The 18,618-nt window shown below is 32.2% G+C and overlaps 1 protein-coding gene across 1 annotated transcript in view; it reads right to left on the reverse strand.

Moving 5' to 3' along the window:
- Positions 1 to 11,513: 11,513 nt before the first annotated feature.
- Positions 11,514 to 18,618, reverse strand: part of LOC101490170 (uncharacterized) — a 10,159-nt gene continuing 3,054 nt past the window's right edge. The window contains exons 4-11 of the mRNA XM_004499901.4: positions 18,550 to 18,615; positions 14,279 to 14,367; positions 14,057 to 14,160; positions 13,872 to 13,971; positions 13,677 to 13,752; positions 13,458 to 13,572; positions 12,772 to 13,303; positions 11,514 to 12,284 (exon numbers count right to left, since the gene is read on the reverse strand). Coding sequence (XP_004499958.1) covers positions 11,780 to 12,284; positions 12,772 to 13,303; positions 13,458 to 13,572; positions 13,677 to 13,752; positions 13,872 to 13,971; positions 14,057 to 14,160; positions 14,279 to 14,367; positions 18,550 to 18,615 — 1,587 coding nt within the window. The 3' untranslated portion in view covers positions 11,514 to 11,779. The remainder of the gene's footprint in view (positions 12,285 to 12,771; positions 13,304 to 13,457; positions 13,573 to 13,676; positions 13,753 to 13,871; positions 13,972 to 14,056; positions 14,161 to 14,278; positions 14,368 to 18,549; positions 18,616 to 18,618) is intronic.

Below are 18,618 nucleotides of genomic sequence, written 5' to 3' on the forward strand. Positions count from 1 at the left end.
AATCATGATTAGGATATACCTTGATAAAATCCAAAGAAGCATTTGGATTAGACAAAAGTATAATGTGAATATGTGCTTCTTCTAACAAAAAACTTGAATATCATTTATGTATTTCAGAGGCAAATTAACCATTGTAATTACACCTCCAACAGCAGCTTTGGTACCATATCCTTCCAATTTAGTTCTTCCAATAATTTAATCATGAGATGTTTTTGGAGGAAAGGTCAATAGTGAGATATGTGTAGGAGTGTCAAAAGCAAATGGTTCAAACTCGTTTAGAAGTTGTTGATGTTTTTCAACCATATCATCATAATAGGAAACATTAGATTTGATTGGATGTTGCGTATAAACTGTCAAGAACGTTCTGGAGAATGTTCTGCTTTTCTGCAGAATGTTCTGCTCTTCTGGAGAATGTTCTGCTTTACTGCAGAATGTTTTGCTCTTCTGCAGAATGTTTTGCTCTTCTAGAGAATGTTATGCTTTTCTGGAGAATGTTCTGCTCTTCTGCATAATGTTCTGGTACTGCTTCCAGAATGGACCTTTTTGCTTAAATTTATCATTTTCTTAGATTTTGTCTTTATCGATCTCCAGCTTTTAGGAGGAGAATGAAATGGAGACTATTTATCAATCTCGGTTTCCTGGAAATGATTTTGTTGTTGCTACCCATAAAGTTCTTCTTCTTCATCTCCTTAGCTTTAATGTTTCCAAATGTTATAGATACTCTAAATTTTTGTAATGAGAGGAGGCACCATACTTTTCCATTCATGTGTATTGAGCATGCCTTGTTGATGTATCAATGTTCTTTCTTGATTGTTGGATGGTGTTCCAATATCATAAGTTAGTAATGATTTTGGTACGCATATTTGTTTGGGTCCTTGATGGTTAATATATCTTCTTTTAGAATATTTTTAAAACTTGATATCTTTTTAAAATAGCAAGTTGATTCTTGATGACCAATTTTGAGACAGTATGAGCATTTAATTGTTGATCTTTGAATTGATTTTGAAATCTGGGTTTTAAATAGGTTTTAATCTTGATTTTGAAGAAGTTCCAAACCGTTCTCCTATTTTCAAACTTTCTGGGGAAAGTTCTGCTTTTGTTCCAGAACGTTCTCCGTTTTGAGAACAACCTGGAGAATGTTCTCCTTTTTGCAGATTTTTCAAATTTGGTTCAGCTTTATTTGTAGAGCGATCGATCCTTTTAAAAAACCTTTTGCTTTTAATCTTTTCATCTCTTTTCTTAAAGTAGCAAGCAAATTCCAAATGTCCAAGTTTCTTACAATATGAACATTTGGTTTTGCATTTATCCTCTTTTCTTTCCAAAACAAAAAAGTTTTCATATATTTTCACTTTTTGAGTTTGATCAAAATCAAGACCAACTTTATCAAATATTCTCACTTTAGATCTCATTATTTTTTGAAAGGTTTCAGTAACTTTAATAAAATTTGATAAGTCATTTCTAAGAAGTTCATTTTCAGTTTTAAGGAGAACGTTCTTCGTTTTCGTTGTAGAACGTTCTTGATTTTTAGATTCATTATTTTCCTTTAAATGACATTCTTGCATGTTATGAATGATGTTTTTTAGTTCATCAACCATAACTTGAGCTTTCTCTTTTTCTTTTTTTTTTTTCTTTTAAAACTTGATCCTTTAAAGAGCTACATTTTTGAACAAGCAGATTTGAATTATTAAGTAAGCTATCGAAATCTTTTTCAATTTGTTCACATAAAGGACATGGTTCATAATTTATTACCTCATTTTCTTCAGGATCTGCCATTAAACATAAGTTGGCTTCTTCAGGTTCCTCTGTTTCTAATTTATCATAATCATCCCAGGTCACCATCATGGATTTTTTCTTGAAAGGGAACTTCTTTGGTGCTCTTTTGTTCAAGGGACATTCAGTTTTATAATGTTCTTGTTTATTGCATCCAAAACATGTGATTTGACTTTTTTCTACCTCTATTTTGAAGTTTTCCTTTTGATTTGAAAATCCCTTTTTGATATGATCCCATCTTCTCAACATTCTTTGTATCTTTTTTGTAAGACAAACTATTTCTTCATCAACATCTTCTTGTTCGATTTCTTCTGAGTCCTCATCTGGACTTTCTTGTGATGTTTTCAAAGCTATTTCTTTGCCCTTTTTGATTGGTATGTCTTCTTGCAGCAGCACTCTATGTGCTCGTAATGTTCCAATCAGATCATCCAGTCCAAGTACGTCAATATTCTTGGCCTAACTTATAGATGTCACCATTGGTCTCCATATTATTGGAAGACTTCTCATGATCTTTCTTTCTCTATCTTGTATTGAGTGTGCTTTCCCTAAGGAGCGCAATACATTTACAATGGTTGTGAATCTCGAGTACATCTCATTAATGGTTTCTTCTTCATTCATTTTAAAGTGTTCAAACTTTCTTATGCATGTATCAATCCTTGTTTCTTTCACATGGCTTGTTCCTTCGTGACGAGTTTGTAATGTGTCCCATACTTCTTTAGCAGTTTTGCATTCATCAACTTTTTCACTTTCTTCCCTGCTTAAAGCACAAGATAAAATAATTGAGCTTTTGAGTTTAGAAGTACCTTAGATTTTTCTTCTGTTGTCCAATCTACTTCTTTCTTTTCAGTAGAGGTTGAATCATTTTGGTCGACTTTTGGTATGAAATCTCCATCTGTAATGATACGCCACATTCCCGTATCTTGAGATTTCAAGAATAACTGCATTTTTCTTTTCCATAAATAGTAGTCTGTGTCATCAAAGTAAGGCGGTCTCTATGATGACCCTCCTTCAGCAATGTAGATATCTTTTGACATTTTTCTTCTAGATATTTTCCTCTAACACTTGTTAGGTGTTCAACTTTAGAGACCTCTAATGCCAATTGAAGTAGCAATGCCACTTTACAAGAAAGGGGTTTGAATTGTAAATTCACCTTTTTAAAAATTCCTGTTAAAAACTTAAGAAAATAACTCAAGATTGATCTTGGTTGTGAAAAAAGGAAAACGGAGAACGTTTTTGGTTTTAACCAGAAAACAAAGAACGTTCTTGGTTAGTTAAAATCAGTAATTCAGTTTATGTATTTAACTTGATAATCAATTAGACTGAAAGTAAATAGATAAGGGAAGAGTTACCACACAATGATATATCTTGGTTCACCCAACCCGGGTTACGTCTAGTTCTCACAACTGTGAGATTTTCCACTAAGTGTTTAAAACAAAGAACCTTCTTGATTTTACATTACCTAGTTCAGATCAACCTTGATATGCAACAAAGTTAAAACCTTTCCACCCAGAAAGGAGTTCAATAAAGTCACCTAGCAACCTTGATAGGATTTCTTACAATCTACCTAAACTATACTAAACTCTTATAGTTTGTGTTTGACAATAATGATGAGATTGTTTTGTTAGAATCTGATAAGGCTCAACACTTGTTTGAGTTTTGATTCTTTGACAGAGAAATACAAGAGAATGATTCTAGAAATCGAATGGAAAAAATCAGAATTGATTCAATGTATGTGGGTGAGAGAAATTCAAGTATGATTGAAATGAGTAATGAATTGCTTAGTACTTGAAGCTCTGATTTTTTCTTGAGCACTGGCCTTCCTTTTATAGACTTTTAGGACATTTAGTAATGATCAAAAGAGCTGTTGGTAGTACTATACCAGTTTTGACCAAAACCAATATATATGAATACCAATATTCCATCATTTGAACATATTCGAAACCTGTTTGACTGGGCTGGTTTATTCGTTCTTGATCAGATTGCCTTTGTGTTTAACGATCCTTTATGCTTCAGATGTATTTTCTGATGTTATATCTTTGATCTGGAGACTTAATTTTGTCCAAAACAATTTGGAGAAAGATGATTAACTTATGCAGAAATATGGAGATTGATACTGAACTTCTACAAAAACAGAGATTGATAATCAATATGGACTGTCAATTTTCGAACTTTCTAGAGATTGATGATCAATCTGGAGATTGGTGTTTAAAATGTTGGAGAATGATGTTAGCATGTTGGAGATTGATGTTAACATGGTGGAGAATGATCTTGATTGATGTTAACATGATGGAGAATGTTTATCAGTCTTGAGACTGATGTTACACAGTTGTCCAAAATGATCAGAATGTTGTCAAGAATGTTCAGATCTTTCTGGTCTTGCTAATTTGTGATCTTCTCTCTTTGTGATTCGAGTAGTTTCTTTGAATCTGATCATCTCAGTTTGTTCCTTGTCAAGTGCTGATGATATTGGTGTAAAATCCAGAGGCTAAAACTTCTTTTAACTAGTGGAGATTGATTGATTTTGGAGTTGTGGTAATCATTCTTGAAAGTGGAGAACAATCTCCGTTTTCCAGATTTTGTTAAGAATGTTCTCCTTTCTTGTCTGTTCAGTTTCTTGTCTTTTTATGCTGATTTATTTGCTTTGTCTAAATCCTATCTTTAAATTAATACACTTAAAAGCATAATTTAAATAACATAACATTTAGAATCATAATTAACATTCTTAATTAACTTTTTGTTTGTTTTTATCAAAACATTAAAATGAGTTTTTGTCTCAACAAGGTTTTTGGCTGGTATAGTCCAAGTTTTTGTCTTCTTCAAAAGTGTGGAGTTGTCAAGTTGTTTGGGAAGATTGGCTTAGATGGTTAGGTTATTTGTAATTCAAGGTATTTGAATTAGTGGATTAACGCCTTCTAAATGAGGTGGCTAGATGTAATTAGTGGATTAACGCCTTCTAAGTTAGGGGAGAACCAGGATAAGTCTATGTGTTTATTTATTTATGCTTTCATTGTTTGGTGCCTCTGAACCTGATTGCTTCTTCTCTAAGTAATTCATAAAAACCAATCAGCCTTCATCAAATTAGCAAAAAGTTATCAATTTTGTCAAACACAATTCAACCCCCCCCCCCCTTCTCTCATGTTTGCGCCTCAATTGGCATTAGAGCTTGGTCTCAATGTTGAGCACTTTATAGTGTTTGAGGAAAGATCCAAGAGTTCAACATGTCTAGATTCAGTGAAGAAGTTGCTGGAAGAAATATCAACAAAACACAGTTGTTTAATGGAGAACGTTTTGAGTACTAGAAGGACAAACTGAGAAGTATCTTTATTTCACAAGGTTATGAGCTTTGGGACTTGGTTGAAGATGGTTATACTTCTCCAAAGAATACTGATGGTATTGAAGTTCCAAGAAATAATATGAATATTGATAAGAAAAAGATGCATCATAAGTCCAAAATATTCATGATAATTGCAATCACCTTCAAGGAGTTTAACAAGTGCACCAACAAGGAGACAACAAAGAGTATTTATGATAATCTGATTATGACATATGAAGGAAACAAACAAGTTCAAGAAGCAAAGGCCAACCTCCTAGTCAAAATATATGAGTTGTTCAAGATGGAAGAAGATGGAGACATTAAAACAATGCTTTTCATATTGAAGATTATGGTCTCGTGATTAAAGATACTTGAGAAGAAACATACTACTACTGATCATGTGAAGAAGATACTAAGAAGTATGTCGAGCAAGTGGAGACCTAAGATCACTCTTATTCAAGAAGCAAATGATCTGAATACTCTTAAGCTGGAAGAATGAATCAGCTCTCTCAGATCACATGAAATTAAACTTGCAGAGGATGAGCCCATGAAGAAGCAACCAACCTTGTCTTTGAGATCCAAGCAGAAGAAAGTTCTAAAGGCAACAACATAATCTGAATATGATGATTCATAGGATCATAATGAAGACTTAAAGGAAAAGGAATTGGCTTTCATATCCAAAAAAATTCAAAAGATGTGGCACAGCATAAAGAATAAATTTCTCCAAATATTCCAGGAAATTCAACAGAGGAAAGGATGATAAATATGACAAGAAAAACATCATATGATATGGATGCAATGAATCTAGACATATCAAGTCAGAATATCCAAATATGGAGAAAGGGAAACATCATAGGAAATATTCTAGACCTAAGAAGAAGAGTCTAATGGCTACATGGGTTGATTTTGATGAATCCTTTGATGATGCAGAGCAAGCATATTTGGCTTTGATGGCTCATACCAACTCTGCCTATGAATCCAACACATATTATTACTTTGGAAGTGAATCAACAAATGAAGAAATTAAGGTATTTTCTAACTTAACTCGATCTGATTTAACTATTGCTTTAAATGATTTTTTAAATAATAATCACAAATTTTCTTTAAAACTGAAAACACTTAGGAAAGAAAATGCAAACCTAACTGAAAAAGTTAATGTTTTAAAATAGAAAATACAACTCTGAAAACTGATATTATTGAACTTAAAACAGAAAATGCAAATCTGAAAACTAATATTGTTGAACTTAAAGATAAAACCTTGAAATATATTCATGTTGAAAATACCACATGTAATTTTGATAAGCATGAAGAAGTATTCCAAGATTTTCTAAAGCAAGTATGCATATATTATTTATGGTGTTAGTAGAAATGGTAAAAGATGTCTAGGATTTGAAGAAACAATATTTGAACCTAAACTTGCTCACTTTGATGTTTTGTGTACTATTTGTTCTAAGAAAGGTCAATCTAAATTATCTAGTCTCGTGTTAAATACAAGAAAATAAGAGAAACCTTTTAAGACTAGCAACCCATGACCCAATCAGATTTGGGTACCAAAAGACAAAATTGTTTATGTTGTAGGTGTTCTAAGTAACCAAGTTGAAACACCAATTATGGCATCTAGTAAATGGATGCTAACAACTTATGAAGGGAAAAGGTCTATGTCCCAAGAGCTGACTCAAGTGGAAGAAGAACTGGTCAACACATTACCTATCAGAACTAGAACCAACTCATAAACCATAACTATCAGAAAAATAAGAACCATATCATGAACCAGAACTATCAAAAAAATCAAAACCATCTGATGAATCTGAAGTATCAGCTAAACCAAAATTACTAGAGGAACCTGATACATCAGCAGAAACTGAAATATCAAATTAACAATCAAAATCATGAGACTTCTTTGAATACTCCAATCAAATTCATCAAGACTACAAACCTGGATTGGAATTTAAACCCCTTCATCTAGACCCTCTAATAAGAGAATAAGAAAATTCATAATATGAAAACTAGAAGAAAAAAAATAGAACTGAGGGTTTTCAAAGTGAAACTCAAAGTGTTGACATATAGGTTATATCTTTCTTTAAATTTAATTACTGCTTGAGATTATGCTTACTGTGATAACAAGAAGTTTGATCTTAAAATCATAGCTAAATAAGTATTTTGGAGGTTCTCAAAAATTTAGAGGAACCAAGAGAATCACAAAACCTGAAAATTTCAGCAGAAGCATAATACAAGTTTGTTTCTTCAAAAACAAGCATACACCACCAAAAACAAAATTGGTGTTTTGGGCTATATTATTTCATTCTTAAATTATCTAATTTATCTTATGTTATATGACAAATAGATTGACTTTGAAAAGTCAAAGCAAGTTGATGATATTGCAAGTTTACTGAAACTAGAGGAAGCAGATGCAGACAAATCAAAAGAATCTAAAAAATAAGAGGATACAAGCAAATCATCAGAAGATGAATCCGACCAAGCCACAAGTAGCCAAGATAAATCAAAAGGCAAATATGTATGGAAGTACAAGTCATGTCATCCTGAAACACTAATCATTGGAAATGCAAATGATGGGTGGATTCTTGCAATTCAAGAAGAGTTAAATGAATTTAAGAGGAATAATGTTTTGGATCTATTACCTAGACCAAAGAAGAACATCATTGGAACCAAGTAGGTTTTTAGAAACAAGCTGAATATAAAAAAAGTGAAGTAGTCATAAACAAGGCAAAACTTGTTGCACAAGGCTACAATCAGCAAAAAGAGCATTGATTACATTGAGATATTTTCTCCAATAACCAGGCTAGAAGCTATTTGTATCCTATTTTCTTTTGTTGCAAATAATAACGTTATATTATTTCAAATGGATGTTAAAAGTGATATTTTAAATGGTTATATAAGCGAAGAAGTCTATGTTAAACAACCTTCAGGTTTTGAAGGCTCTGAATTTCCAAATCATGTTTTTAAATTTAGGAAATCTCTTTATGTTCTACAACAGACATCTAGGGCATGGTATGATAGACTTAGTAATTTCTTGCTTAAAAGTAATTTTGAAAGAAGACAAATAGATAATACACTTTTTAGAAAATCAATAGGAGATGACATTCTTATTATTCAAATTTATGTTGATGACATTATTTAATGATCTACTAATGGCACTTTTTGCCTTGTTTCAAATGACTTTTAAAATTGGTGCAACTTGAGTTTCAAATGAGTATGATGGGAGAAGTTAAGTTCTTCTTAGGGATACAAATTCATCAAAGTTAAAAAGGTATATACATTCATCAAACTTAATATACAAAAGAGGTCTCAAGAAGTCATACGCCTACACAAATGCACCATACTTGTTCACTTGAAAAAGATGAATCGGGCCAAAAAGTTGACCAAAAAATATTTAGAGAAATGATATGATCACTTTTATACCTCGCCGCTTCTAGACTAGATATAATATTTAGTGTGTGTGTGTATGTGCAAGATTTCAAGCTGGCCCTAAGAAACCTCATTTAACTGTTGTTAAGAGAATCCTTAGATACCTAAAAGGCACTACCAACCTTACTTTGTTCTACAAAAAATCTCTTAACTATAAAATGAATAAGTATTGTGATTCTGATTATGCTGGAGATAAACTTGAGAGAAAAAGCACAAGTGGAAACTGCACATTTCTAGGTGACAACTTAATCTATTATTCAAGTAAGAGACAAAACACAATTGTTATGTCAACAACAAAAGTTAAGTACATTTCAACAGTTGGTTGTAGCTCTCAACTACTTTGGATGAAATATCAACTAGAAGACTACAAAATCCTAAAAACCAACATTCCTATTTATTGTGACAACACTTTTGTCATTTGCCTAACCAAAAACCCTATCCTACATTCTAGAGCTAAAGATAGGTTTGATTTTATCAAGAAAAACATAAACCATACCTTTGTATCTAACTGATGTTATGATAACTTCAAAGTAGTCTAGCTTTACATTAGCTTTAGTATATTGTGGTTCTTGTGTCTTTTTTAACTACAAAACTCATTGAGGTTGTTCAAACATATTTTTGAAATACACAAATTCCATACTTTGCAATTTTAATGCATCATCTACATAATTTGTAATACTATGTTATTGTTGTTTGGACTTTTTTAACAAACAAAACTCAATTATGATGCTTACACATCAACACCTAAAGTACAAATCCATTCTTATCAAGACTAAAACATGATCAAGATGGTTGATTGTTCAACGTTGATGCAAAAATAGGTTTACTCGATGTATTTTTAAACTAAAAGATTTAGGTATGTTGCTCAATCATATACATAAAATGTTATGTCATTTTTAACTACAGAACTCGTTGAAGTTGTTTAAACATCTTTTTGAAAAGTACTAATTCCATAATTTGCAATATTAATGCATCATCAACATCCTTAGTTGTTTTAACGAAAATGAAAAGATTAAAAGCTCATACATATCAAGATTATAAATAAATAAATAAATAAATAAATAAATAAAAGAATTGGTATTATCATGCAATGAAGTTATGTTATGATGGTCCAGTTTAGTTATTAGAAGAAAAAAAAAAATACTTGGCATAAAAGTAAGGAACCAACAAAAAGAGCATGGTAAAGACAAGATGATGCTTATCTTGTGCTTGTAGTTTGAAGTCCAAATGGAAGGAGTATGATGATAGTGGTCTAGAAGTGAATTGCTTGTAGAACTTGATGGAGCTGATAAATAAAAAAGGCATTTGATATTGGGTTATACTTGGGTTCTAGAGCAAACTCAATTGTGGTTTCCTTGCAATTTGTTAATTACACATATACTTCCAAATTGATTACATGTCCTAATTACGAGAATGGTGATTAAGGAAGTTACTTTATATCTCATTGTCTTATATAGATAGTTGATACCAAATCCAACTAGGTCTATGTTTACTATTAGTAATTTCATTTTAGGTATGGTTTAAAGATATTTAATTGTCTAATAAGTTTGACACATATAGTTGGATCTTCCTCTCTCACACTAATTGTGACTCACATTCAAATTCAAAATTCTCCCGTAGACAAAATATAAATTTGGTCATAAATCATTGTTGAAATTAGAATTGTGCATCAATTAGGTGTGGGTGGGTTCAGATCCAATTAAACAGGTTTCGATTAGTGCGGTTGGATTGTTCAGTGATAGATTTTTTATTTCTTACTGAGATGTTCATTTTTTTTTTAACTATTTGTACGTAGTTTATTTTTAAATTCATTTTGTTTAAGAAAAAATACATTGGGGTTTTAATATTTTTGTCAATGTTTTAGTAGATTTTTATCAAACAATTTATTTATCATATTGATGTTGTGATGACTAAATGAGACTGAAAAAATCAAGCTAAAAAATTTAGTTTTTATACCTAAAGTTTTAAATGAAACATTCATATTTGTGTAACCTTTGATCTATTTTTTCTCATCGCACTCGATCACTTAAACTCGTATACACTCATATTTGAAAATCTGGTGACCTGTGACTCGCTATAACTTGCTCGAATATCAAATTAGCTTATTCAAGTGGCGTGGGTTCGATCGGGTCAATTAGTTTTGCTCAGTACTAGCTTAAATAGATGAGAATCTCTGACAATGGGTGTTCATAGATACAGATAAACCCGTGAATCTGATCACTCAAACCAACCCAACTCGCATTTTAATTCACCCCATTCAAGTTCGGGTCTAACCCGAACCAACTTATTTAAATCCAATGATGTTCAGTTCAGGTAGCGGATTTAACATTTTGAATCCGTGAACTTAACTCATTGACGTGACATATATATTTTTATTTATTATTGATGTATAGTTAAAATTTAGTTGTTGAATTATATTTGAGAATTTGATGCTATTTTAATTGATTTAAGTGTTTTATTGAGTCTGTGGATGTATTATAAGTATTGAATGATATGTTGTATATAGCTTTATTTTTTTTAGATGTTCAAATATTTATATTTAATTACATTTTTTTTTAAATAAAATATTTTTTCATTATGCTCCGCGAACCCTACCCGCTCATAATTGGGTTGATTTGATTCGATTCGCATTTGATATAAAAATCACGGGTTGAGAGTTCAATCCAACCTAAATAAAATTAATCGATTTGAGTATCGGATTAGACAAAAAATCAACCCAATCCACAATCGTGTACACCCCTATCTCTAATCTTGTACATAGTTGTCTCCCCTAAACTAAAATTTACATCATAAAATTTATATCAAATTCATCATAGAGCAAGTTTAGGTAACTTGCGAAGCACTTATGGAGAAGGAAATATAAAAAGAATCTTCTGGATAACTACGAGTTTTTCATCTCATATAAGTTAAATCTAGATTCTGCATTTCAATTTTGACAATTGATATTTGTTATGGTTTGATGTCTTTATCTTTCATGATCAAAATCAGCTGCTGACATTTGAGAGAAAAAAAAATAAAATGTTCAATTACAGCAAGTTATTTTATTTCTCAATTACAATTGCTATTAGTTTCAATTATTATACAAAAACGTATGAATGTGTTGCAATCATCCAAAGACAGATATAGAAAGTTATAACTGCCAATGACACTGCCTCTGTGTCTGGTGTCTCTATTGAAGCACAAAGAAAAAGAAACTCAATAAACTACACTTCTGGTCAATAATCAGCAGCTTGAAAAATAATAAATTAAAGATGCAGTGAGCTGGAAAGATCAGGTCTTGAACTTATGAGTGAACTTTTGGGTGATTTTCTCAACTCCTTCCCTACAATCGCCAGCAACTCGCTTTGCACCTTCTTTCACAGTAAATCCAAATTCGACGGCACTGTGCTGCAACTCGTTGGCCGACTTACCTGCCTTTGAGATAGCAGCTTCATGCATTTCTTCGGCCTGCATTTTTGCTTTTGCTGTCCATTCCTTCAATTTTGATAAAAATAGGGAAACCATAAGGATGATTTTGTCAATTGTTTCTCTGCACTTTCCTTCGACATCTGCCCCCATTTGTTTGAGCTTCTCCAATAAGCTTTTAGCCCTGTCAACTGATCCTTGAGTTGAGTACTGCTCCCCAGCATTCAACCATGTAACTTCAGCCGAGGCCTCCTTGCGGAGGTCATCATCAACCACCACTTTGATTCCGTGCCTCTCCCAACGATCTCTAGCCTCCTCTAATGCTCTTGCTTGTTCTCTCACTCGTTTGGCTTCATCCTCCGCCCAAGTCCTGAGTCCAAACAAACAACGCGTATTGAAAACTTTTACAATGGATTGAAAGTGCAAAATGAGTTTTTTTGAATAAATTCATTTATGATGGATAAGAAAGAAACAACTGTCAAGAGTAATAGCCTCATAGCAGGACATACTATCCATGCAGTTCCAGCAACATCATTGCACAAATTCAAGTAGATCTAGAAATAAATGTGCACTGAAAATACAATTGGAAACAGTTATTATAGAATATAAATGGTTGTGCAAAAAGTGCAGGCACTAGCAGATACACCCATCAATGGTGATATTTTCTCTAATTAACATAATATAGATGTCAAAAATGTGCTCATTTAGACATTTACTCATTTGCTTTGAGAAATAAGCACTAATGTGCCAAGCAGATTGCAGTAACAACCAAGATGTTCTCTTACCATTTATATGAAACCAAAATTGAGAGCTGATCAAATATATTTTAGTTGCATTCAAAAGCTTCATGACTTTACCTGGCCATGGACAAGGCTTTGCGTTCAACCTCTAGCTCATATTGTAAACGGGTAATCTCATTGTTTTCAACTTCTGCTTGTTCCCGAAGCTTTTTTATCCTCTCTTTTTCATACGCCATTTCAACCTTGTTATTCATAAGACTTTGTAATTGATCCTGAACCTCATTCCTTAACTTTGAGAAAACTTCCATTTCTGATTCAATAGCAGCGCGTTCTTTTTCCAAGACGACAGTATCTTCTTCTCTCTGAGCTCTCAGTGTTTCCAACTCGAGTTTTGCCTCTTCTGCCATTCTTTCAATTGCATTGATTTTTCCCCTCTCTAGGAAAAGCTCCTGCTCGAAACTGGCATTGATATCTTTCTCAACTTGAGCTACTAAAGCAGTATGTGCAGCAACAGCATTTTCAGCGATAGATTCTGCTTCAATGCGTGCAAGCTCTTCACTGACTATGTCAGAAGCATCTCCAGTAGCAAGGGCAATAGCAGCTTGGGCTTTTGTCACTGGTTTGTCGGGCTGGAACAATCGTGTATAACCTAGAATAAACAGCCCCCCATCCAAAGGAAAATAAATGAACAAGTCAACCAAAAGCTGATTTGAAACAACTATGAGAAAAGGAATGACAAATATAATTTTATTATGAAGTGTATTATTGAATATTTAAACAGATGTACAAAGATAATGACTTACCAAATGCAAGAGCAATTATACCCTGCTCGCCAGAAGATAGATCGGCTACTAGTGCGGGGCATGCATTAGGATGTATCTTATCAGCGTCTATGAAACCAGAAAGTCGGTGGAGCATCTGCCATCAGTCACTAGATTTGATAAATATGTTCGTCTTTTCAATGCAGTTGGAATCAAGAAGATGGCTCAACAATATCAAATAAAACAACAAGTTGAGACAACCTTTCTGTCAGCTTCAGGAAGCTGTCTTTTCTCTAGGGCCATTTTCCAACTGACAAGATCCTGACGTGATAAAGGGCTGAAAAAATAAATACGAGAAAGGGAGAGATCAAATTGTAGCCTGTTTCATATAAAGTTAAAATCACATCTTAAACAGAATGAGATACAACTATGCACTAACTACAAAAATAAATGCACCTTTCAGGGGAGAAGTAAAAAGGGCTATTGTCTTCATCAGCGGACAACTGTATATCACTTACTGAGAGCCTGCTTTCAATAAGTCCAGCTTCTGCCAAACCTGGAAAACAACATTCTTTATACAATATATGCATAGACCAACAGGTTGTATAGCTAAAGATGATTATCAGTCGTCAAGTTCTGACCTTGAATGGAAGAAAAATCAGGGTCCTCGGTGGTGATGTCATCAAATGCAAGCTCAGTAACATTGTCTATGTACATGGCAGGATACACTTTGGAAACCGTATTCCTATAAAGTAACCACAAGGATGCATGTAACGCCATATATTACATGTGTGAAAAATAGTTACCACATGTTTACATTTTGTCATTCACATCACACACAGAAAGAAGAAATAAACTACTACCTTGAAAGAGCACTGCTGGCAGATACCAACCATCGAGCATATTCACGACGTGTGCATAAATCACCAGGTTGAACATCAGGCTCAATGACCTGTGGATTTAACAATTTTCAAGTGAATAACGACAATGAGTGAGTGAACAAATAATATTTATATTCTATTAGTGTACCTTATAATATCTTAGATTATCTACTCGGTTTAGTTTTTATATTTCTTAGTTATTTTTATGATTTGCTTTCTAATTTATTTATGAGTTTAATTGCTATACAATGTCAACGTAAAAAGTTTTATACTATCAACAAATAACAACCATTCAAAAGTGTGACTTTGAGAGGAGTTACAATTTAAGTCAAATATTTTTAATCATCTAACGGTTATAATTGAGTAATAGTGTAAAAAGTCTTTACATTGACAGTGTATATAAATTGAATTATTTATTTAGTATTAGAAGTTTTGTATATCCCTATTCCCTACAAGGTTGGTTTTTGGTCTTTTTAATCAAGCAATTATCAAGTTATCTAGTATTTATTATCTATTACTACTGTTGTTCCTTTTTATAAGAGACTTTTGGGGCAACAAAAGTCGATGTATTTGATTCATATTATGGATTGAATACATCGACATAAAAAGGAATTAAGTATTATTATTATTATGCAAAATAAAGTAAGTTCTACGTGTCACCCTCAAATTCATTCAATTTCCCGCCCAAACCATATTTATTAACTTTTTTTACTTTAATTTGAAATGAAATAATAATAATAATAATAATAATAATAATAACAATAATAATAACAATAATAATAATAATAATAATAATAATAATGATAAATAAATGATATAATATAGATATCTATATGTAATCTAATGCATCAAATGCTAATAAAATTTTATCATATACAAAATTAAGTTATTATTACTAGAGAATCAATTAAGACTGTGATTAATTTAAAATAAAAATTATCTATAAACAAATATATAATATTCATTATAAGAATTTAATTTGTTGATAGAAAAATTAAAATATTATAATATAAGCAAAAATAAAGATGAGTTGCAAATGCATCACTTTTATTATTATTATTATTATTATTATTATTATTATTATTATTATTATTATTATTATTATTATATAAAGTAATATTTTTCTAAAGAAGATAAATTTAACGTGCCTCTTTTAAAATTATGTTTCTTGCTCAAATCAACTTTTCTAAATTTTATAACCTCAAAAGAATAGAGTTCAAATCTCGTCCACGACAGTTGTAATAATAAAAAGAAAATAATAATAATAAAACTTTGTCTAATTTTATTTTTTTAATTTAAAAAGAAAATAATAATATAATATGATGTTTACATTGCAAGATCAATTATTAATTATTATTATTATTATTATTATTATTATTATTATTATTATTATTATTATTATTATTATATTATATAAAGCAAAATTATTCTAAATAAGATGAATTTTACTGTCGCCCTCAAATCATTCAGTTTCCTGCCCAAATCATATCATATTATATTTAGTGTTGATACATATGTATTTTGTGTTAATATATTGTTCTTTGGAGTCAAAAAATTATTGTTCTTTATTTCTTTATGTTTAAGTTTTATGTGGTTTCCCATAGGCTCTATTTGGATATTTCAAAACAAGCGGAGATTAAACATTGTATCCACTAAAACGTGAAAAAGTATAATAAATAACAATATTTATTTGGCTTAGTCTTTTTTTAATGCCTTATGTGTGTGTGCCTTCGTAATAAAATAGATTTAATTCATATATCCTGACGTTGTAAATATTTTTTACATAGTCAATCAATCAACACCGCTGGTTCACTAAAAATATTTGAATTTAATGATATCTCTATTAAAAGTCATACAAAAAGTGTTTGTGATTGGTTGACAAAATAAAGAGAAAAGTTGTCCTCAGTTTCTTCTGGTGAAGGTGCTATTGTTGTTGCCTCTGCACCTGGTGGAGGTGCTGCAGCTGCTGCCAAATCCATGGAGGAAAAGAAGGTTGAAGAAAAGGAAGAGTTTCATGATATGGGCTTCAGTATTTGACTAGAAGATCTAATGTTCTTTGTGCCTTACATTTGCAATTCCCGTTAGAGTTGTAGTTGAAACACAACATTTTGTTTCTTTGAGTTACAAATTGTATTAGGTTTTTTGGGTTTTACCTTTTCAATTGAGACATTGTAATGACATCAAAGTGTCTGACTTAATATGATCTGCTTGACTTGACCTATTGGTTAATTATATTTTATGCATTAAAAATGTTGAAGTTGTGGGATTTTAGAGAAAAGGAGGAGAGAAAATAATAAGGGTTTGAATATTATTGATAATAGCTTAATGCTGACTTGATTACAAAAGACTCAATACTAATCTCTATTTATAAAGAAACATAGACTCAATCCTAAATAAGGAATAAATCATAATAATAATGAGAGATATTCTAAGATATCTCTATGATTATAAATTGATCCTAAGAAATAATTTAAGATACTCTAATATAATATAAAAGTTATTATAAGATATTTTCTAATATTCTAACACTCCCCCTCAAGCTAAAACTTACTAAGTTGTAGCTTGTTACAAGAAAACAAAGTTTTACTCCGCAAAATAATAATAAAAAAAGATGGAAAGACAACTCAAGGATGCAGGTGAAGTCGAAGAGAATTGCTATAAATACAGCCTAGCCAGATAGCAGTTGAACAAAGTAAGGTCCGTCCTTCTAAAAAACTGCATTTGGAAGCTTCAAACCAATAATATCTGAGACTCAAAATATTTAAACTTGAATTTGCTTCAAGGAGAGAGAGACATGCTTCAAGGAGAGAAAGGCAAGGCCAGTACATCTGGGACAAAGATGGGGCCAGTGTATCTGGGACAAATTGCCAAGTTGTATGCATGTGATTCGAAAGAAAAAAAACTTAAAACAGATCTGAAACCAGGAAGGAAAACTCAATCTAGAAGACTGAAACATTACGCCGGAAAGCGGACAGACGCGTCTGAGCTCGAGGCTGTTGGTGGCGGCGCGTGAGATAAACACGGCGGCTCTTGGAGGCACATGAGCGCGTGTGGAGCAACTTTTGACCTAAAAGAAAATTTGGGTTGTGTAGATTGGGAGATTCCGCACACAGTGGAAGTGGTTGTGTCGGAAAACTTTTCCAACAGCAACGGCATGCAGCAACAGCAGATGGCAGCAGTAGGAGACGGGACAGCAGCAACGACAGGCAGTAGCCGACGGCAGCGGCGACAGATCTACTCGCATGAGAGATTTGCAGCGCGTGAGAGCGTGTGTGACGGTTTTTGGCGACGCGCTTTTGGGCATGACCTGATCTGGAGATGACTGTTGTTCGCAGGAAAATTTGTCGGAAATAGTGGCAGCGGCGGTAGTAACAAATTGAATGAAAATCGAGTGAAACGTGTCGGAATATTGGAAAAGAGAAACTATGATTATATTCCCTAACTGTTGGGAACTCGGCAGCGGAATAGAGGCGGGATCTTCAAGGAGAATCGAAATAGGCTCTGATACCATGTTGAAGTTGTGAGATTTTAGAGAAAAGGATGAGAGAAAATAATAACGGTTTGAATATTATTGATAATAGCTTAATGCTGACTTGATTACAAAAGACTCAATACTAATCTCTATTTATAAAGAAACATAGACTCAATCCTAAATAAGGAATAAATCATAATAATAATGAGAGATATTCTAAGATATCTCTATGATTATAAATTGATCCTAGGAAATAATTTAAGATACTCTAATATAATATAAAAGTTATTATAAGATATTTTCTAATATTCTAACTCAAAAAAATGGATCTTTTTCCAACAGAAAGATGGATTGTTCCTTCCAGCAAACCATCATCAATAAGATAGAGTATGGCTTAGTAACACACATTGAGCCAAATATCCAGCCCAAGTTTAAGCCAGTACAGTGATAAAGTAAATTTCGGGATTTTCTATTAGTGCATCTTTTGTTATTGAATTTCTATTGAAAACTTTTATTAGAACTACTTTGCAGCTCTTTTATTTACAGTGTTGTTAAATAGCAAGACTATAACACTATAACACTATTGTTTAGCGGAATTTGAACCAAACGGTATTGTTCCGCGATATGTTATTAAGTACAAAATATTGTCAAACCGTTATTTTCCGGCGATCTTTTAGAATATTAGGACTAGATATAAAAAATACTGTTAAGAAAAAGTAGATTTTAACAGTAAATGCACACCAAATTGTAGTCAACCATGTGAATGAGAATAAATAATTACCTTTAAAACTTGCAATGCAGCTAGCGCTTGTCCCTGAACCTGATCAACAGCTGCTGGAATCAAAACCTT

This window comes from Cicer arietinum, chromosome 8 (assembly GCF_000331145.2).
Source record: "Cicer arietinum cultivar CDC Frontier isolate Library 1 chromosome 8, Cicar.CDCFrontier_v2.0, whole genome shotgun sequence".
Classification (NCBI taxonomy): domain Eukaryota; kingdom Viridiplantae; phylum Streptophyta; class Magnoliopsida; order Fabales; family Fabaceae; genus Cicer; species Cicer arietinum.